Below are 23,241 nucleotides of genomic sequence, written 5' to 3'. Positions count from 1 at the left end.
ACAAAACAAAACAAAAAGCAGCAGAACATGCAGCACCAGCATGTACTAGATGGTGCAGCACTCCAGTTGTAAACTGCACTGGCTGAACAGCTGGAGCAAGTCACTGTGCATGCGGCATTGTAGCTGGAACACAATGGCCAGAGAAAGGTGCCTCAGTCACTGGACCCCAGATGTTCCCTTGCTACTAACACAGCTTAGCATCATAAATAAGCATGGCTTCCAAGATTGAACTGTGTGGCACACTGCTCAACCCAAGATCCCAATGTAGCAGCAATAGCAGGCAACAGTAAGAGGTAGTGTAGCACTTGGCAAGTTACAATATTAAATATGTCTGTGTTAATTCCCCTGAGCTAGGGAAGCCCTGCCTCCTACTTACACACATGATGCATACTGCTGAGCTACAAAGTAGGTAGGGGCCTCCATGGCTGTTGGTGGCAGTTGCAATGTTAGATTATGGTCTTGCCCTTTTATTCATGGTATTTTTTCAGATAGCAGAAATCTAGCATTTGGAAATGGAATAGTTTGTGATCTGATCAAGTTTTAGGCACCCACTATTGCCCATAACAGATGAAAAGATGTTACAAAATATAATTTTCTGAAGTATTGCAAATGCCAACCAAAGTGAGCAGTAAGTGTTCTGGGATAAAAATTTTGTGGTATTAAGAATGGTAATTTGAACTGACTTTGTTCTTTTCCCATGTAAAAGTGTATGGATACAGCAGGCATCACATCTCTCTCATGCTTCTTCCCTTCACCACAAATTTATAGCATTTCTCCAAAGCAGCCTTTGTTTTCCGGCATATGCTTGCCTGGCTTTAATGTTAGACTCTATAGTGATACTTAACTGTTTCTTAAGATTGTAAGGTTTATATTAGTTCTAAAGTTCTATGAATGATGGTGACTTTCTTTCAGACTAACATACCAGCTTACTACTTAAGGTGATCATAGTTTGAAACATTGTTTCTCCATTGCAGAAATCACAAGGATTGCTCTTAATGTCCCCGAGCCAAACTGATACAACCCCACTTTCTGCTACTTTTACATGAACTATAGATGGGGGCCGTGCTCCCACTGCTAACTACAGGCATCGCCCGGTAAAATGGTAGCTGTTTTATATACTATGCATTTCTGCTGAACTACGTAACTAGGTTACTGTAGTATCCAGTTGTGACTGGCAGGAGAAGCCATGTATGTCTGTATTTTCTCTCTCTCTCTCTCTCTCTCTCTCTCACACTCACACACACTCACTCACTCACTCACTCACTCACTTCCTCCCAGAGGGATGGGGCAGCTGTATGGAGCCCGTTACTCAAAGAGAAAAATGTGTATCTGATTGGGTGGATGGTCCAGCTGCACAGGGTATGTCTTCACTGCAGAGTTTACCCAGGTCAGGCGAAGCGCAGCTGTGAACATCTACACTGTCAAGTCATACTCATGTAGCTGCGTCCACACTGGCACTGTATTAACCCAGGCTAGGAGTCCCGGTGGCATATCCCAGGGTTCTTAGTGCTGCACTAAGCTGTGTTGTTCTGTGAATTGTTCTGCCAGAAAACACTGTGGAACACGTCTCTCTTTCCCAGGCCCCTGTTCCGAGGGGTACTTAGCCCACCAACACCATAAGTAAAGTTGTTCTTCCTACTCCGCACTTCTGTCCATGACCTCAATTTCAGCTGGTATCAAAGCATTGATCCAGCTCAGGAAAGTGACCTGTTCCAGCTGTTAGCACTGTTAGTGCAATGCCTGTTTCCACAATTGGCTGCAGAGAGAGGCCATAAGACATGGTAGAAGGCATTTTGGCAGTGGTTTGTCACCCTCCTTGGTGAGGAGATCATACCAGCCACATGCAGACTTGGCAGAATGGAGACTGCTGACTAGTAGATCTAGAAGAAGGCCAAGTGAAGAGTAGTGGGACTACATCATCATGCAGAACTTGGATGACCAGCAGTGGCTCCAGAACTGCCTCATGAGGAAGGCCACCTTAATGAAGCGGTATGAGGAGCTCTCCCTGACCTTTCAGTGCCAGGACATGCAGATGAGGGAGGACATACCAGTCCAGAAACTGGTTGCCATCTGGAAGCTTGCTACGCCGACTGCTACCGGATCTTGTCTAACTAGTTCGGTATTGGCAAGCGAACACTTGGTGCTGTGGTGATGGAGGCTTGTGAGGCAATTATTGCTGTGGTTTACCCACAAGTGGTAGATTTGTCTGCTCCTCCCCCAGGGAGATACCAGAAGGATACTACTTGCTCATTATTCAAACCTTTGTCCCAGCCATGGCAGGAGGTTCATGGACACCAACGTGGGATGCACTAGCAAATGCGTGATGCCAGGTGCTCAGGAGGCTTGGCGTTAATCTGTGTGGACAAAAGGGAATTTATTTCCTCCAGACAACACAGATATCAATGGGGTGTCTGTGCCCACTGATATTTTAGGAGACCCAGCCTATCTTCTGCTGTCCTGACTCAGAAAGCCCTCCTTTGGTGTGAGAGCATTTAGCCTGCTGAACAGTTGCTGGATGAGGGAGGAATCATAGAATCATAGAATCATAGAATATCAGGGTTGGAAGGGACCCCAGAAGGTCATCTAGTCCAACCCCCTGCTCAAAGCAGGACCAAGTCCCAGTTAAATCATCCTAGCCAGGGCTTTGTCAAGCCTGACCTTAAAAACCTCTAAGGAAGGAGATTCTACCACCTCCCTAGGTAACGCATTCCAGTGTTTCACCACCCTCTTAGTGAAAAAGTTTTTCCTAATATCCAATCTAAACCTCCCCCATTGCAACTTGAGACCATTACTCCTCGTTCTGTCATCTGCTACCATTGAGAACAGTCTAGAGCCATCCTCTTTGAAACCCCCTTTCAGGTAGTTGAAAGCAGCTATCAAATCCCCCCTCATTCTTCTCTTCTGCAGACTAAACAATCCCAGCTCCCTCAGCCTCTCCTCATAAGTCATGTGCTCTAGACCCCTAATCATTTTTGTTGCCCTTCGCTGTACTCTTTCCAATTTATCCACATCCTTCTTGTAGTGTGGGGCCCAAAACTGGACACAGTACTCCAGATGAGGCCTCACCAGTGTCGAATAGAGGGGAACGATCACGTCCCTCGATCTGCTCGCTATGCCCCTACTTATACATCCCAAAATGCCATTGGCCTTCTTGGCAACAAGGGCACACTGCTGACTCATATCCAGCTTCTCGTCCACTGTCACCCCTAGGTCCTTTTCCGCAGAACTGCTGCCGAGCCATTCGGTCCCTAGTCTGTAGCGGTGCATTGGATTCTTCCATCCTAAGTGCAGGACCCTGCACTTATCCTTATTGAACCTCATTAGATTTCTTTTGGCCCAATCTTCCAATTTGTCTAGGTCCTTCTGTATCCTATCCCTCCCCTCCAGCGTATCTACCACTCCTCCCAGTTTAGTATCATCCGCAAATTTGCTGAGAGTGCAATCCACACCATCCTCCAGATCATTTATGAAGATATTGAACGAAACGGGCCCCAGGACCGACCCCTGGGGCACTCCACTTGACACCGGCTGCCAACTAGACATGGAGCCATTGATCACTACCCGTTCAGCCCGACAATCTAGCCAGCTTTCTACCCACCTTATAGTGCATTCATCCAGCCCATACTTCCTTAACTTGCTGACAAGAATGCTGTGGGAGACCGTGTCAAAAGCTTTGCTAAAGTCAAGAAACAATACATCCACTGCTTTCCCTTCATCCACAGAACCAGTAATCTCATCATAAAAGGCGATTAGATTAGTCAGGCATGACCTTCCCTTGGTGAATCCATGCTGACTGTTCCTGATCACTTTCCTCTCCTCTAAGTGCTTCAGGATTGATTCTTTGAGGACCTGCTCCATGATTTTTCCAGGGACTGAGGTGAGGCTGACCGGCCTGTAGTTCCCAGGATCCTCCTTCTTCCCTTTTTTAAAGATGGGCACTACATTAGCCTTTTTCCAGTCATCCGGGACTTCCCCCGTTCGCCACGAGTTTTCAAAGATAATGGCCAAGGGCTCTGCAATCACAGCCGCCAATTCCCTCAGCACTCTCGGATGCAATTCGTCCGGCCCCATGGACTTGTGCACGTCCAGCTTTTCTAAATAGTCCCTAACCACCTCTATCTCTACAGAGGGCTGGCCATCTCTTCCCCATTTTGTGATGCCCAGCACAGCAGTCTGGGAGCTGACCTTGTTAGTGAAAACAGAGGCAAAAAAAGCATTGAGTACATTAGCTTTTTCCACATCCTCTGTCACTAGCTTGCCTCCCTCATTCAGTAAGGGGCCCACACTTTCCTTGGCTTTCTTCTTGTTGCCAACATACCTGAAGAAACCCTTCTTGTTACTCTTGACATCTCTTGCTAGCTGCAGCTCCAGGTGCGATTTGGCCCTCCTGATATCTTTCCTACATGCCCGAGCAATATTTTTATACTCTTCCCTGGTCATATGTCCAACCTTCCACTTCTTGTAAGCTTCTTTTTTATGTTTAAGATCCGCTAAGATTTCACCATTAAGCCAAGCTGGTCGCCTGCCATATTTACTATTCTTTCGACTCATCGGGATGGTTTGTCCCTGTAACCATGGTAAATGGTTTGTAAGGAATGTACGTTTGGCCAACTGAAGGCAAGATTGTGTTGTATAGTAGCCCATTTTGATGCCAGTATGGATAGGCTATGTATTGCACAACATGTGGGAGAAAAAAGGGGAGATCTTTCACTAGGAGTGGGTTGAAGAAAATGTTGGTTTTACAGTCCTGGTACAGGCAACCCAAAAATGCCCCTCTTATCACTGGGGCCAGGACAGCAAGGGAAGTAAGGAATGCCTTATGTGCCCACAACCTTGCGTTGTATGAGGGAAATGAAAGGGTTTATCCGTTTATCTATTATTATGATGAGACTTTATTAACAGCTTTGGTTTAAATATCCTGCCTCTTTGTTTTCTAAGCACTCACATGCAGAACAATATGTTAGTGCAGTATAGTGAACAGTATACTATTGAGTGATGACAGAGCTCAAGAGTCTAACGCATGGTAATCTAGAAGTATACATGCATCTTGAAAGAGACAATGCGGAATAGGAATAGTACTACTACTTGGAGCACTCCAGCAGAATACCAGAGAATTGATTGACAAAGAAAAGCATTTCTTCTGTTTGTTTAGTTTATACTGCATATTGTGGAAGGATAATTTTACAGTGTTGTTAGTGGAATAGAAATTGTTAGTCATGGAAACAGAACAACATTTTATGTACTCCCTCTGTATTTTTATTTCTTCGAAAATAAAGTTTAAATGTTGAAGAATAAAATCAGTGAAATGTGTGTTTGACGACATTTTGTACTGTAAACCAGTTTCATATATATTTGTAAAATGTATAGACATAATAATATTTTAGAGCAATGCCTCTTTTCAGTCATTCATCACCCCCTTATCCCCTTCACATCAGTCACTTTGAACATCCCCGGGTAACTTTTACACAGAGCGTATATGCATTTTTTCTTGGCTTAATATGTATCAGACCATTTTCTCTGTATATGTCTTAGGTGTTTTTTTTAATTCCTAATCCACCTTCTTCATTAAGCTTTCATTGTGCATGGGTGGACTTAGTAGAAATGGGGCCATTGTGGGGATGAATGACTCAGGCTTTTGAATGATGAGTCAATGGTCACAATGAATAGATTCATATACTTTTGGCATGCAATTCCAGGCTGCTGCTTCTCAGTCCACTAAGTTTTCCGTCATTTCCAGAATTAAGTCAAGTATAGGGTAGCGTTGAAAAGTAATCTAAACCTCTGCCTGTGTGTGTGCGTGTGTGGCTGCCTTGGGCATCAAGAATAAGGGGGAACTATGTTCATCTCATCTACCCCCTCCCACATTGAATGTTACACATCTGGTTAAGAATACACTCCTACAGGACATGCCAGGGTTGTTTTATACAAACTTTTTTCTATAGAATATTTCAATTCTATTAAATGGCTGCATTTATACATTCATTTGCATTCTATGCAGTAAAATGTTAGTTTCCTGAACCATATTGTATTTTTGTATATCAAAAGAATGTTAAAGAATCTTGGAGAGAGCAGTCAACAAGATATTGGATTTCCCAGGGATAGAGCCAATACAATTCTAAGGGCAAGAAAGCAGTGGACATCTGTGGAATTTTCCATATTGTAAACAGGATGAAGTGAGCTGTTCCCAGTCTCTTGTTTTGACTCCACAAAGTTTCACAACATGCCTTCTGAGAGGTGTGGTTTTTTTGTTTGTTTAACCTTTTAACCAGACCATTTGTGTGGGTGATATGCTAAGGTTCAAAGTGATACATTTGAATGAGATCCCAAGCTTCTAGTATTAGACAAGGCATAGGTTAGTGCCTTCAGTGAGATCTTCATGGGATAGCAGATCTCAAGAGAAGTCCTCTATAGAGTTCTTTGGCAATGATCTGGGCAGGCGCTCACCTCAGTGGTATGGCCTTAGGATAGTGAATGGTGTAACTGACCACTACTGGGGTGAATTGGTGTCCCCTAAGAGTCCAATAATGTTTATCTCTGTGTGCTCAATGTTTATCTCTTGTGAACCCCAAGACAATAAAATTTGGCTTGTGCATGTTACTACATGTTGTCTCTCCTTCTAGGTAGTCTGAACAAGACAGAGCATGAGCTATGGCAGGATCTCTGGTTGGATATCTGTTGGTGCTGAGAGCTGGTGGTATACTAGCTTGTCTGCAGTCTGACTCTACCTAACAGAGCAAATGCCTTTGTTTCAAAGTGGGGAAATTGCAAAATTTGGGACTTCCAGGTGTTGGACCCATTATAGTTAGCTGTGGATAGACCTCTTTTTCATGTTGTTACTACATCAGATCATAAGATCCTGACAAGAGTTCTGAGGTGAGGTTTGGTAAAGATATAACACCATGGCTAGTTTCAGCATTCTTGGGGATTTCACAAACTGACCTGAAAATAAAGCTGCCTACTTTCATCTTTGACTTTTCTGGGATCCAGAATGGGTGTTGTAAATTTTGAGAGAATCTTGTCAAGGGTAAAATTTTCAACTGTGCCTAAGTGTCTTAGGGGTCTACATTCCATTTTCACAAGTGACTTAGGTACTTAAGAGCCCCAAATCCACTGACTTACAATGAGACTTAGGCACTTTTGAAAATGTTACCTCAAATCTTCAATGACTATTTCCCAGCCTTGCTATCATCTGGTTCAGCCTCATCAGTGGTTCAGACTCATCAGTGTTTCCTAATGATGATCCAAGGTACCTTGCTAGCAATCTCAATCCCGACCTTCACTGCTTTGATCAGGATGCTCGTACAGATAACACTACATGGACACAGGTGATCTGCACAGGATCTATACCAGGTTGGTGTTTGGGCACAGCCAGAGTCTAACTCAGACATGAGTTACTTCTGAGACTACCAAATCTTCACTGGGTATACATAGACTGGATGTCATCCTTTTTTTTTCCCCTGCCAAACTGGTCAGCTCACAAAAGCCTCGGTCCACTATTCCATACAATCCCACAACTAAAACAGTCAAATGGATCTCTTTGGTCTCTGTAATCTGACAGTTACTTTTGTAATTAGCCAGTGGAAGGTTCCCTGGTAGGACTCTGAAATTGCTCAGAGTATCTATCTGTTTTCACCTGTCTCCTCTGATAGCCTAGTGGTTTTTTTTCCCATCATCTCTGATGGCTCATCATATTTCCAGGGGACTGGACCCTCCTTTCAGGATTGGTATCTGGGTTGAAGTGACTTGTAAATTCAAGTCAAAACATGTTGTTCATTGTCTGGAATGCTTCTGACACAGTGCCATTTTATGCTGATGACCCAGTCTTGCACATTCCCTGGAAGGATGTACAGGTATTTTCCTAGAACAGTAGATTCCCTGAGCTATTCACAGTCCGCTGTCACAGGATAGACTTGCCATTTAGGGGTTGGGTGATGGCTTGAGATCAGGACCTTATGAGGAATGATTGTGACTGGAATTTGCATTGCCAACTTCAGCTACTCATGCTCCTTGGCAGATTTGTTGTTCAGGCCTTGTAAACTGCTTTACGTCATCCTTCAAGAAGGGTGCAATTCAGGTGGGCTGTGTCTATCTGGCCCTCTGGGATGTGATAATCACTCCTTCAAACATAATGAAGTAGGCCTACAAATCAGATAGTGTGGTGCTGATAGTATAGACATGTCAGTGAGTTGGAGATCTTTTAAAGCAGTGGCTCCAGAAATTGCTGCTGAGTAGCTCTTTGGCTCTGTTGCGATTACATCATCCATTTCATGAGGTGGTCTTCATGTAGAGAGGTTGTCCATATTCTTACTTTCAGTACTAAGATGTGGTAGGACCAGTGTGAGAATGTCTAGCAATAGATTTCACTGGCAATCCAGATTTAAACAGAAACCTCAAAATACTCTCTGGGGCTTATGTTTTATTATTTCCAGGTTCTGATTTAACCATAATACAAAAATGATGAAAGTTTCTGCTGCTTTCCTTTTATGTTGTCTATAAGGGATTCAAAACACAATAAACTCCAAACACACAGCAGAAACATACAAACCAAATTAGGTATGTTTTTGTTTCTTCAGAACTCCCCATCTTGCCTCCTTATCACAGCCAGGTAGCTAGCGTGTTTGCCTGCTCTTTGAGTAACCCAGCTCATCTTTAATGTGCCGAGCCTGAAGGTCAGAGGCATTTAAATGAGTTCCGAGCTCTGGTTTCTCTTCAGATCGTATAAATCTTTCACCTTTTACTAAAGATTTCCGTGGAGAGGAACATTTATGAGTTTCTATCTAATTTTTTTTTGAGGCTGGCAGTAACTCCCTGAGATCAGCCCGAACCTTTGGTTGGAATTAACTTCTGCCTGGCTTGGCAGGGTTTCTAGGGTACCACTGTGGGGACTGAAAAATCTATAAATCCCATTACACCCCACATTGTAGGAACTTTTCGTAACTGAAGAGAACTGGATAGGTTCCATCCAGCTCTGGAGCCAATTCATGTCCCCAGTGGCAATGCTGGTTGCTGCAGAGCAGCTCAGCTGTGCTCCTGCTCCTCACCGCTGAAGGAAGTGAGAGGCACTGCTTTTGCAGCCCTTTCTGCTCTTTCTATTAGAAGACATGAGAGACTGTGTCTGGAAAGTAAACTCACTCACTTGCATGGCTATGTGAAGCACTAACTGCATATTTTTCAGCCCAGACTGAAAGCTCATTATTAATTAAAAACTGAATTCCTCCATATTTATCCAGTAAAATGAGTTTTAATAATGATGTGTTATAGCCAGAGTGCAATTATTCTTCCCATTTATATCTGTCAGTCACTGACAGAACAGTTGATTTTTGTTGTTGCTTTTAAAAATGTAGATTTTTACCCTGTGATTAATACTAATCAAGAAACTGATAATGTGGTGTAGAACATCTAAACTAGTGTAATCAGTGACAAATTTTAATTGGTTTAGAATTTTCCGGAAACAGTGAAATACCATAAAGTTTGTCAGATAAAAGATGACCAAGTAAGGCTGCCTGAGAGAGATTTCATAGCAAATAAGCTGATGTTTTAACTTTGAAGTTATCCAGTGTCAGAGTGTGCCTGTGCATGCACATGTGTTTGTATAAAAGAGCTGATGAGCCTCGGGCAGGGAAGTCCTGCAGGAGCTGCAAATGTGGTTAGTGGAAATGAAATCTCAGTTCAGCTCTGCAGCATGTGACTTCCTATTTCTGTAAACTACTTCCAAGGGACCTCCTCTGCTAAATCAGCTCAAGTCTTTCAGACATTTAATCCAGAGCTGTAGTTTAGTCTGCTTTGTCCCATGTCAGAGTTTTCTCTCAGATTTGTTTTTAGAGATTTTTTTTTCTCTTGTGCCATTTCCAGCCTGCAAGGATCTAGTGGCTACTGCCCGTGATCGGAAGCTGAATACATTTGTACAGATCTCAGTTGTACATCCAGCAGAACAGACTTTGACGAGATATTCAAGCACTGAAATTGTGGAGGTGAGCTTCCTTTTATTACATTACCATTCATTACTAGATTTCATATTATTTCCTTAGAAAGTAAATGAACAGCTGAAACAAGTTAGTGCGTGGTCTTTAGTAGGCAAGCTTCACTGTAGCTATTAGCAAAGCATACCTGAGAACGTTCTGCAGTTCTTGGCATGTAACCAGGATAAACAGTCGGAAATGAACTTGCCTGTTCATGAAAGGTCTATTTTTCCAACAGGAGACATAAAGAATAGTCTGGCTCTTCAGACATAGCTTTAGAATGAGCTGGAGAATATTTACTCTCATTATGAAACAAAGCTATGTAAAAATAAGCTAAAATATGAGTGCAAACATTTTAATCACAGAAGAATGTACTACACATTATGTAGGTGTTATCTTTTCATTTTTGTTTTATTCTCCCCTCAATTGGAAACTTGACATTTTTGCAGGTTTTAAAAGTGTTTGTTTGTTTTTTGATCGGAAAAGGAGAGGTATGTATAGATTTAATAATAACCTGCTTTACATTTTGTAGCAAAAGTTGCATGGTTGCTTTGCTAGCGCTTGTATTTTCCCCTTGAAATTTCATTTTCATAAACAGTAAAGTTTTTATTTACTATGATAATTACATAAGTGAAACTATGTAGCATAAAACAGGTTTCATAAACTTAACTTTTCATGTACAAAATATTGGAGAAGGTTATTAAAAGCAGGAAAGTGTTCCACCAAATAGGTTTCAGAGTAGCAGCCGTGTTAGTCTGTATTCGCAAAAAGAAAAGGAGTACTTGTGGCACCTTAGAGACTAACAAATTTATTTGACCAAATGCATCCGATGAAGTGAGCTGTAGCTCACGAAAGCTTATGCTCAAATAAATTTGTTAGTCTCGAAGGTGCCACAAGTACTCCTTTTCTTTTTCCACCAAATACAAATTCAAAATTACTTTAACAGATAAAGTGAGCTGTTTGATAAATCTAAGCCATAGGAACATTTCATAAGCACTCTGTGTGATCTTCTGATACCAGCTGACTGCTAATTCAGTTGTCATGATTTGAACCATCAGCCATCCTGAAACTGCATCACTCAAATAGCCTTTCTTTAATCAGAATGGTTCAGTGCAGACTGTCTAGCTTGATGTACTGTTGTAGGTGGAATAGATGATTCAGACAGAAGTAGACTCATTTTCTATTATGAGTATGACCCAGATTCTGAACAGAGCTCTGAATTTATCATGTTCACGCTCTGGGTGTCTGTGGTTAGGACACTTCCTTTTTAGTAGTTGGTGGATTTCATTAAAAATGGAACACTATCACTGTACACCAGACAAACGTTATGTGAGTTATGCTAAAAACTTCCTCTCAATTATTAGGAAATTTAAAGATATCTTTACAATAATTTTTAAAATACATTTAAAGTTTGTTTTAATAAAAACTTTCTATATATGTTTATGCCAAAGAAATGACAACAATGGCTTCATATGGTATGTTTCAAAGTTTTCGTATCTTAGAACTTACTATAATTGCTAGTGTAGCGCTATTTGAAATTGTTAGAGCTAATCAGAAAATTACCAGTTTTCTGGATTCCATCACACACCACTGTTGTATTATTTTTTAAAAGAAGATAATGTAATATCCAAAGTCTGTAGCCTAAAAATAATGTTTAGGGGATTACATATTTTGTACTAGATATTTTGAACCAGATATTTAGCAACAGAAGGTCTACTTATATAGGTATAGAGTTATTTTATAAGTCAATCTGAGGTAAGTTTGGAGTTGAGCGTGCAAAAATCAATGCTTACATTTTTAACATTAGAAGGAAATCATTGGTTAAGAAATTGAGTTGATTGTCAGCATGATACTTAAGCTGATCAATTTTTAAAAAATTGTGTTGATATTATTGTGAGACCTTTCTTTTGGGTGATTTAATCAACTGACATCTTCAGTTGTTTGCACAAATTATGTCTATGTTCACAGTAGTAACTGTTAGCCTTAAGGAAACGCTTTTATAAAACGTCTTACTTTAAAATGAATTGTTTATCACTGAACACTATTAAGAGTATTGATGTATGGTGACAGGGCCACTTGAGGGCATTTGTCATCATTTGCTAGACTTTTGCGTATCTCAGAAGAACCTCTTTTCAGTATGATTAAGTTTTTATGCCATTAAGTTTTATGTTGCTGACTTTAGTAGCATTTGGCAGTTCAGGTTTCTCTTTACTGTAGCAGATATATTTCTTTAGAACTCCATAGTTTCTACACACTCGTCTGTAATTGCATACTTCACAGTACACAGCTGCTACCTTACTGAATCTGAGCTGTTTACTTGTGTAATACAGGGAACAAGAGACCCATTGTTTTTGACTGGTGTGACATTCCCACTGGAATATCCTATCTATGAGGAGACTAAAATAAAACTAACGGTCTATGATGTCAAAGATAAATCTCAGGACACGGTAAGTATTTAGCTCCTTTTCTTTCATAAATATTATTCAGACTTTCTCTCATAATGTTTGCTTCCTCTCCCCCTTCCCCCCCCTTTAGTAACTTTGGAAACTGAAGACAATATATATTGATTACTCAGAGTTGCTTTTGCTTTATTTCTAAAAATATACTTAAATATTTTTCACGATGGTTAGAAAAGTAGAGAGAAATTATTGACAGGAATGTTTCTCTTCCCCCCACTCCCCCTTCTGATGGACCATGTACTGTTATTTAACTTGTTCTATGAAACTGTGTAGGTATTTCTGGGGAAGAAAAGGTTACTACTGTGTGCCTTTTTTATTGCTGGCAGAGAACTATGGAATAGATTGAGATAATAAGACGGTAAATAATCTCTCCAGAAATATGTTACTGATCATGTAATACTAGTCATGTAAAACAATATTAAAGCCTGTTATTTGAGGTTTAAGAAAGGTAGTAGATAATCACATTTTGGTTAAATGTTTTGCATATTGATATCTGTATCTCCCTCAGCACTATCATTGTGATCAATAGTGAAGGGTACAAGACATACTGTATGACACAGGAAAATCTAAATTAAACCCTATAGGACCAGATTGAAAAGCTCTTATGCAGTGAGCAGTTACTTGCATGAATAGAATATTGAAATCAGTGGAACTGCTTATGTGAGTAATTAATCACTAATATGAGTAAGGATTGTACAAGCTGATGTATAGTAACAACAGTACCCAAAGTTATTATCTAGAGTCCTCAGATAGAAAATAAAAATACAACTTAACTATATCCTGATGGTGCCACCGGAGTTACTCACATGAATGAAGTACTCATGTGCATAGGTGTTTCCTTGAAAAGAAAGGGAGTGATGTTTGTTGTTTGTACATATGTAAATTCAGTTAGGCCTCAGTGGAGATCCACCAATATATCTGGGAAGAGTTTTGGCCCCTAGAGATCTGTTTTCTTTTGAATGTGGAATGTATTTTAAGAATAGTGTTTGGATTTTTTTGTGTCTGTATAGATTTCCTGGATCAAGGTTCAGGGATAACAGGGTTCAAAAAAGAACTAGATAAGTGTATGAAGGATAGGTCCATCAATAGCTATTAGCCAGGATGGGCAGGGATGTTGTCCCTAGCCTCTGTTTGCCAGAAGCTGGGAATGGACAACAGGGGATGGATCACTTAATGATTACCTGTTCTATTCACTCCCTCTGAAGCACCTGGCGTTGGCCACTGTTGGAAGACAGGATACTGGGCTATATGGACCTTTGGTCTGTCCCAGTATGGCCGTTCTTGTATTCTAAAGTTATTTCTAATATAGTAAAGATATTCAGCCGATCTAATTATTGATAAAATTGAAGTATTAATTTAATATAAAAACAGTTAACAGGTTTTTTTTTTACAGATTGGGCACAAAAATCTGGGCTTGCGATGCAAATTATGTTAAAAAAAAATAGCTTGAGCTCCGGCTCCTCTTTCATTGCAGATTAAACACTGCATAAAGGGGAATAAATGGTGTTCCTGCTATTTCCCAATTAGTATCACCATCATCCTCTCTGAAGACGTGGGTGAGAAGTGGACAGGGAGGGATGGAGATTGGGTGGGAAAGCCTTGACTATGCCTTCTCATCATCAGCGCACTAGACAGAGCAGCTGAGTCAGTATGGTGGGTAGTAGTAATCTGCTGCTGGTATGGGCAGTATGATATGAGCAAGGGGATAGCCCTAAGGCACAGTGCTTTCCCTGCACCGCTCCTTGAGTGACACACCTATATGCTACCCCTCATGCAGGGCAGAGTGCATATAAAGCTTTTAAAATGCAATCTAGCCCGTATAATTAACATCATTTGATAACTTGTCCATGCTTTTTAAAATGAGTCCATAGAATTCAATACTTCTCTGTGCTGTAGAATTCTACAGGATAGTTCAGAGAAATTCTTTCTCTTTCTTAAATTCCATAGACCATATGATATTCCTGTAGAACCACATTTCATTCCTACTAAATTGCTATTTTAAAAGCTTTATATGTTACAAATATATGTAGCAGTTGTAACATACATTATTACAACTGGGGTTCAACATTACAAAAATTAAGTAAGTTGTGAGATGTATCATATCTGAATCCTCACAGTGTGGACCACCCACAATGTATCTTAAGGTCCCAGAATGACTGGAAACATATATACATGCTGGTAAATAAGCTAGAATAAAAATTAGTGATTTGTCTGTACTGGCACAAAGCAGAGGTGATCATGTTTGTATCCATCAATGAAGAAAGTTGATTTGGAGACCAAGTAGTTGGAAGAACAAAAACCAAAGCTGCTATCCTCCACAATCTTGGTTATTTTTTTTTATTCTTTCTCCTCTACTTCAGTTGAGGCTGAAATAGTTAAAATAAGATAAATTTGGCATGTATTAAAGTTTGTTGAGTGTTGGGATTTAACTGTCAGAGCTAAATATATGGAAGAATTTTCATTTATTTTGCCCAACCCCCCATTCTATCAAAATAGATGTTGGCTCTCATTTTCAAACCTACTGGGTTCCTAGCATAATTCAAAAACTGTTGGTCAAATTTTGTTCTCATAAGTAGTCACACTGAAGTCAGAGGGTACGCCCATAGTGAGAATATCAGAATGTTTTGGCCCTCATAGTGTGCTGTTATAGTTGCCCTTTTTGAACAGTTGACTCAAAAAGATCTGAGATTATCACTGCAAAGTCTGTATTCCTAAATCAGAAAGCAGACAGTTAACTTCTCTCTGGCCTGCCATTTAACTTGCATATATATAACAAGTGCAGTTTAATTATATTTAAGTACTGTGCAGCTGGTACCACATTTATTGTACTTGACACACTGGGTGTTCTAGCCATACTTTTTCAATTTTTTTTTGTGCATTTGTCTATTATGTTGGCCACAATTGCATCTTGGCTGTGTGACATTTTCTATAATCATAACTTTTTAATATAATGAAACAGAACATTTATTATTTAAAAGGTGTAGGTCAGGAAGAATGTTTTGTTAATGAAGGTTTTCATACAAATGGAAATCTCAATAAAAATAAGGCTATTTCTGCTTTACTTTGAAGATGTAGCTGGATTAAAGAAGTTAATACAATGTGTTCAGGTTAACTCTGAAATTCAAAAGCTGTAATTTTAAATTTAACAAGTGAAGCCATGCATACAATGCACTGGCTGCTGCCACATTCTGAAAAATGTACAGTGACATATGTTTCCACATCACAAAGATTTTCTTTCCATATTGCCATAAGCCAGTTTATTTATGTTTCACTGACTTAAATAGGACTGTCTTTAAGATTTGATAGTTGAGTTTTGTCTTAAAGTTTGGATTGCAGCTGTTCTATAGATCATTGTACTAGAAAGGCATAATATGCAGTGTTTTAAATATTGGGGTTTCCCTTTTAATATAGGCATACAATTCTTAACTTTAGCAAAGGTTTTTAAATGGATTTCAGGATAACATGCCCATGTTTGCACAAGTTGGTCTAGCAAATTTTAATGCTGAAAGGGATTCATTCTTTTCAGAAATACTGTACAGCAATAGTCAGATAATACTATCCTATGCACAGCAGAGCTGCAGAAAATAGAAGGTGTGAAACGGATTAATGTAAATTACAGCTGGGAAGAGAGCATGTCTAGTTATTAGACTAAGAGTCAGGACTCCTACTCATATCAAAATTAAAAATACTGCATTGATTCTGTAGTTACTGTCCCAAACACTACAGCTTACTACAGTGTGAGTGCACTGTTTTAGGCAATTACTATAAAATACTGTATATAGTTTTTATAAGGAGGTTCTTCTGTTCCTAGCTCTGCTGCTGACTTGCTTCACTGGTGTGATTTTATGAAAGTGACTTAACCTTTCATTTTCTCAAACTTCCCATCTGTGCAATGGGTAAAATCACATCTACTTACCTTGTTTTTAAAATGCTATGAGAGACTTGGAAGGAAAGTGTTATGAAGAATAAGTATGACATGTTATGGGGCCAGGAGATATCCTCCTGACCTGCATGTGGAGGGACCTTCAACACATGGATCTGAACTTCTCCCCATGAGTGGGAGGCTCAGGAGCTTCTTCAGCATGGTGCTCCAGTCTCTGGCCTCTGCAGAGGTCTGTGTGCAGTAGGAGATAGAGAGAAGGAGGTCTGAGGCCCGAAGGGTTGCCTCTCATCCCACCTCTGGTACTGCAGAAGTTACCTGGAAAAAGTTATACAAAGTCAAGGAACTTGGGGACTGCAATTCAACAGGTAGACCCTGACAGCATGTCTGAACTGGAGCCATACTTCTGGGGGCTCATTGGAAGCCAGTGTGCTCATGTATACTAAGCTTGGCCTTCTCTGGATCCACAGGATCTACCTGCAATGGAGGAGATCCAATGGTGTTTACTCTGATCGTTCAACAGGATGCTGTGGGAACCTCTGCAAAGGAATTTTTGTGGAGAGTTCCAGGCCCAGAGAAGGGAAGGAACAGAATATTCTAGCCCACAGTTGTCTGTTAATATTTATGTAGCCTTGTTTCCAAGTCCCATATTCATTTATTTATAAAATGTATATGTGATGAGGTTACACTCATTTCTCATTTTTAAAAAACATTTGGAAGTATAAAATCGATGTAAAACTAAAAAGGAGGAACTTTATGTATTCTGGGATTAAATCTAAGTGAACCTATGATTTTTGTGCAGAAATTAAATGCTGGCATGCTGAAATAACCCTTTTTGGATAGACTCAACAACTGGAATTAATGAGGGGCTTGTAAAATACAAACAGCCATCCTAAGGTTGCATTCCTAGAGCAATAAGAAACAAGAGGCATACAAGGCAAATAGAACGTAGCATATTCCACCTGCCTTTGGTTTCTCATTTCTTTTATCTCAACATCTCTATTTATTATTAACAGCAACAAATAAAAATAAATCAAATTGTTAAACAACTTAAATGGAAACTGGGAAAAATATGTTTCTGATTGTAATGCATGTTTTAAAAGGGCAATATCAGCTTGTTTTTATTTTCTTGCCATTGCAAATATCCCTTTTAATAATGAATGGCATTGGGGTAATTGGAAATGAAGAACTTCTATGGTATAAGAGGCATTTTAAGATAAGTCAGTTTTGGAGCCAAATCCAAACTGATAGTGTTCCATATTCCCTAGTGGGCTTTGATCTATATCACAAAACCACCACACACTTTGGCACAATTTGCTATCTCTGCTAAAGAGGCCCAAGGCTGGAATACCAGAGTTGCTGCAGATCAGGATTTGAAATGCATTAGCAGAGATGTATGTGAAAGCTTGCACATCACCTGCCTGAACTATGCCTGCCTCTAGCAATTCCTATTCATTCCTCACTTTTGTGAACATCACATTCACAGAAAAGTGTTTTTTTTTGGTTTTCTTTTAAACTGCAAGAAGTGTTGAAGCTGATAGGCACAAAAGTTCATGTTCTTTTAAAGAAGAATATTAGGTTTTTTTTTAACAGCTTCATTTTAATTATCTGTAAAAGACTAAGGCAGATAAATCTCACGCTGAGGCTCCCAAAAGAGTGTAACACTCTCTCCTGGATCTTGTTTGGATTTGACCCAGTTCTATGCAGCTCTGTTCAAACAGGTCTAGACATTGCAGACATTTGGGAGATTGATATGCGTACTAATTAAAAATGGCATCATGAATTGCTGATACACTTCTTCCTGAGTAAATTATAGAAATTGGCTAGAAAAGTAACCAGAAGGAGCTGACACGTGAGGAAATCATTATTAATATCTTCATAATTAAGTGTTTCAATCTGTAGTGATTATAGCTAAAACCAGAACCATATTTACATGTTGGCCAATGACTTGATGTCAATGGGTTTGGATCAGAGTATTTCTATTGACTTCAATGAGCTTTGGATCAGGCCCCAAATGGGCCCAGGCCACAGGCAGTGATAATGAGGGACAACATCCATTGGTGAAAGGAGAAAAGGGTTAAAGAAATGGTTTTTCCTAAAGAAAATTCCGTTTTTGTCTTTTGAACTCTTTTGATGGGGGGGCTAATTACCTGGAGTTCAGTCCTTCAAGTTGCTTAGCTCCCTTTTTGATATGCTGAATGCTTCAAATTCCCAGTGGACATTGTGGCCCTCAGCTCCTTTGAAGGGTCAAGGCCTTGAATTGCATCCAGTTCATTCTTGATATTTTGTATATTTGTCAAATCGCAACAGGTCCCTGTGGAGTTAAGACATACAACTTCTCTTTTAAAAATGGCCTCTCATTTACAGAGAAAATGTGTTGCTATTACCTTCTGTATTCACAGCCAAAGCATTGTGTGAAACCAGAAAGAAGCAACGGTAGGTATCCAGTTAAATGCTACTTTTTGTTCTAGTATCATATGTTATCTTTTATTCTTCATAAGGGTATTTCCATTTTCCCTCCAAAAACCAATTCTAGACTAAAGGAAATAATTTTAACAATTTTCCTACTAAATATTTTTTCCATTACTTTGAGATTTATAATCTGACTTCTTTAGCACCATGAAAGGTCAAATGTTGTCATTGTATTTATCTTCTCAAACATCTCCTGCTTTTACAAAAGGGCATCAATCCACAAAATATAGAGGCAAAAATAGAATTTATATGTTCAGAACTCAGCTCTTCAGTTAGAACAGCCAAAAATTTACAATCTAATATAAATTATTTTTAGACACAAACTTTGAAAGGATAAAGACAATCATATTCTGAATGGCTGGAACAGTCTGGAATTCAGCTATTGCTTTATTCTTGTAAAAGTAAGAAGCTGGGAGCATTTTGAACATGCAGGCTAGTTGTCTTCTAAAGTATTGGATTATAAATTTCTGATGGTAGAAAACAGGGTAAATTAAAATAAACTAGTATGCAGTTCTTTTCCCCACTATGTGTCTCTCAGAAATAATTACATTTTTTATAACCACAGGTACATTTGCATCTGAAATTGTATACTAGTACTGAAAAGCTGGGTGAATAGTTGTTAAAAATTCAAGCCAGCAAATGACAATTGTGGTATAATATAATGTTTTCTCTTCCTGAGAAGAAGCATCCAGTAAACCGCTCTTGGCTGAAATCCTCTAAGCTTCCTCTGATTATGGAGCTGATCGTTTTGTTTTGTTTTCTGACTACGAATAGAATGGATCCTGGAAGCCAGAAGTGAAAAAAACTTTCACTTTTTAGTGTGGTGTTTTATGAACTGTTTGTGGAGGGTAAGACACAAGCAGGCTGCGGTGATGACCATAAAGCAGTGCTAGGTCAAAGAAGAACATGTCTATGGCCTGTATACAGAGTCTAATATATATGCATTTATTTCAGTTTTTATAGCATCTATCTGATGTAAATACTTAGGTAATTTTGAAAATATTATCATAAGTGACTTAGGACCCTAACTCTCACTTTCAAAAGTGTCCGAGGACTTGTCTACATGTAAGTCCCGAGGAAGTTAGTGTAAAAAATGTAGGGGTCAGAATTTAAAGTTCAATAACTATTCAACATTAATTTCCCATGTGGACACTCTTAAGGGCTTGACTAGACAAACTTTTAGTGTGTGGCAAGGTGGGGTGTAAATCTACAGTGCACTTAGTGTCCATGTGGACCCTGATGGTGCACACTAAATGTTCCATAGTGCATACTGACTTACTCCTGTTTCAAAGTGGAGCAAATTAAAGAAACAAGGGAACATTTAGTGCATACCAGCACTTACTGTTGGACATTTAATGTGCAGCATGCTGGAATGCTGTAGATTTACACTGCAGCTTGCTGTGCACTAAGTATTCATCTAGACAAGCCCTGAGAGTGCTTTTGTGTGATTTAGATTAATCCACTTCCAAAGTCGTACTCTTAGTGCAGAGTAAGAGTATCCACTTGGGGATCTAATGCAGAATAACTAATCAGCACTATCTATTTCGCACTAGTTATTGCGTGTTTTTCCCCCCATGTAGATAAGTGCTTAGGAGTCTAAGCCTGACCGAAAGTCAATGGGACTTAGGACTCCTAAATTAATCAGGTGCTCTGGATAATTTACCTTTGGTGATTTTTACAACCTTAGAATGATCAAAACAATATTTTTACGTTAAAATAAATAAAGTTAGCTGTACATGACCACCACCCTAGCTATTAACAGCTCAGTGTTGATAATAGTAGCTCTGAGTCCAACCCACTGTATTCTACCAATTTCTGCATTATATCCCCCAAATACCTAGGAAAATTATGGATGAGATGTATGTAATGTTAGCTGTACTTATATTTCATGTACTAGAGTAGGCTCCATTTTCAGGTGGCACATACACAGTGACTAGGAAGTGATACATAGTTCAGTGAATAAAATGTGGGATAGTTGGGATCAAATGGCTTATAATTTAAATATAGAAGAGGTGGCATGTGTTTCTTTATCTGTATAGGGGATACACAGTGAAAAGTCAATATTTAAATATCTATTAATGTTCTCAAATGACAAATATGTATTTATAATCACACTTCTATCTTAAGGAATTTTTTTTTTTTTGCTGGGAATAGGCTAAATGTTGCTGATATCCTTGTCTTTCCTGGTCCATGAGAATCCCTATTAAACTGTATTTAATTATACCCTTTTTGAACCTGGTCAGAGAAAGATGACAGATTTTTTAAAGCAAACTCTAACTCCAAAGTGCAGAAGCGTATAGTTGATCTGAGGGGGACAAATATTTCCCTACAGTGGATTTTTTTGATTCAGATAACCATTGGAACAACCAGATGCTTGTGCTGAATTCATTTCAGGTGATATAAGGAGTCCAAAATACACTAAAGGTGATTAAATGTTAAAGTTACTAGAGGAAAGTTGTCCTGAATAAATGTCTGATTTAGAGAGGAATTCCTCAACCCCCAGCAATCTCCCAAGCCACATGAAACTTGAAATACCAAAAAATGCTAAATAAAATGTACTTTACTCAGGTATTAGCCATATTTTATTCTGTTTGAACAGAGGAAAACAAAACAAAATATCAACATTTCATCCCTTCTGGGAGTTTGAAGGAATCCTCCAAATAGAATGAAATTATACTAGTTCATTATGCATTGCATAAGTGTGTTTATATTTAGTCTTTTTTGGCATTTGTTTTATTATGCCTTGGGACTTATGCTTTTTCTACTGACTTTGGTTCATCACACCCTAGTTTTCCATAGGGATCTCATAGTAGGCATATACAAGGATTTTTATGATGCTATTTATCTGTTGATATGAATTTCTGTAACTTACCGAATTACACTTAAATTTTGGGGTCCGATCTGCAGATTCACTTGTATGTTCCCCTTCATCCTCACCACCAGGAAAAAATGGTTTGAATAACTGGTCATTCAAAAGATTGATGTTTGTAAAATCAAAGTTCTACTGTAGTGTTTATTGTAATATCCCTGTTGGGCCAATAAACTGCATTAGCAAAAACATCAGCCAAAACATCTTAGCTGTGCTTTTGGAGAGCTACAGACTTTTTTTTTAATTGCAGAAGACTAACTGTTTAACCATAAAACATGTATTTGAGACTGTTCCTGTTGAAAAGCAAAACTTCTATTTACCTCAATGGAGCAAGACCATGCAGCATGACCGCAGAGGTGTAGTTAGCCCAAAATCTAGCAAGCAAGGGGAACTGGCTGGTCTAGTGAGCAAGTGCCTTCTGCAGAAGGAAGGTTTAAAAAAAAAAAAAGCAACCTGTAGCATATTGAGTTGGCTGGACCTGTGTCATTATATCCTGTTAGGGCTGGATTTCTCTTGTATTTCATGCACCTCATGGGATCCAGTTACATGCAGCTGCCTATATTGCTCTGTGTTTTGGCTATACAGTAAGTCCTCGCTTAACGTTGTGGTTATGTTCCTGAAAAATGCGACTTTAAGCGAAATGATGTTAAGCGAATCCAATTTCCCCATAAGAATTAATATAAATGGGGGGATTAGGTTCCAGGGAAATTTTTTTCACCAGACAAAAGAGTACATTATATTTTATATAAAATATAATAATTTATTTATATATATATGCGCGCGCACACACACACACACACAGTATAAGTTTTAAACAAACAATTTAATACTGTACACAGCAATAATGATTGTGAAGCTTGGTTGAGGTGGTGAAGTCAGAGGATGGGATATTTCCCAGGGAATGTCTTACTGCTAAATGATGAACTAGCACTCGGCTGGCCCTCAAGGGTTAACTCATTGTTGTTAATGTAGCCTCATACTCTACAAGGCAGCACGAATGGAGGGAGGGGAGACAGCATGACAGACAGACAGAGACACCCTGTGTGACAGAGAGAGATGTGCATTGCCCCTTTAAGCATGCTGGACCCCACTCTAAGTACATTGCCTTTGTAAGTAGATCCGCAAGTTGAGACAGCAGCTGCTGCCAGCAAGCTCCCCCCCCCCCCGTCCTGAGCCCTGTCATGTGCCCCCCCCGCTCTATGGAGATGGGGTAAGTGGGGTGCGGGGGGCACCCTGACATTAGCCCCTCCTCTTTTTCTTCCCCCCCCCCCCCCCGCACAGCGAGCAGGAGGCTCCCAGGAGCAGCTCCAAGGCAGAGGGCAGGAGCAGCACAGGGAAGTGGGGGGAGGGGCTGCTGGCAATTGATAGCCGCTGGATGCTGCCACACAGGAAACTTAGGGGAGCGGGGAGCTGATCGGGAGCTGCTGGTCCACTCTGGTTCCAAGCCTCCCACCAGCTAGCTCCAATGTGCTGCTCTTCCAGCAAGCAGTGGACAAAGCAGGTGGCTGCCAAACGACATTATAAGGGAGCATTGCACAAATTTAAATGAGCATGTTCTCTAATTGATCAGCAATGAAACAACGTTAACTGGGATGACTTCAA

At 39.7% G+C, this 23,241-nt stretch overlaps 1 protein-coding gene and 1 pseudogene across 1 annotated transcript in view; both read left to right on the top strand.

The window, feature by feature from the left end:
- The window catches only part of INPP4B (inositol polyphosphate-4-phosphatase type II B), a 521,268-nt gene that overhangs the window by 248,447 nt on the left and 249,580 nt on the right, over positions 1–23,241 (top strand). The window contains 2 exon segments of the mRNA XM_043513204.1: positions 9,853–9,971; positions 12,290–12,406. Coding sequence (XP_043369139.1) covers positions 9,853–9,971; positions 12,290–12,406 — 236 coding nt within the window.
- Positions 8,694–8,803, top strand: LOC119855330 (annotated as a pseudogene).

Source organism: Dermochelys coriacea, chromosome 4 (assembly GCF_009764565.3).
Source record: "Dermochelys coriacea isolate rDerCor1 chromosome 4, rDerCor1.pri.v4, whole genome shotgun sequence".
NCBI classification, from domain to species: Eukaryota; Metazoa; Chordata; order Testudines; family Dermochelyidae; genus Dermochelys; species Dermochelys coriacea.
Note: the sequence above shows the minus strand (reverse complement) of the source record. Positions and strands in the feature narration are given on the sequence as shown.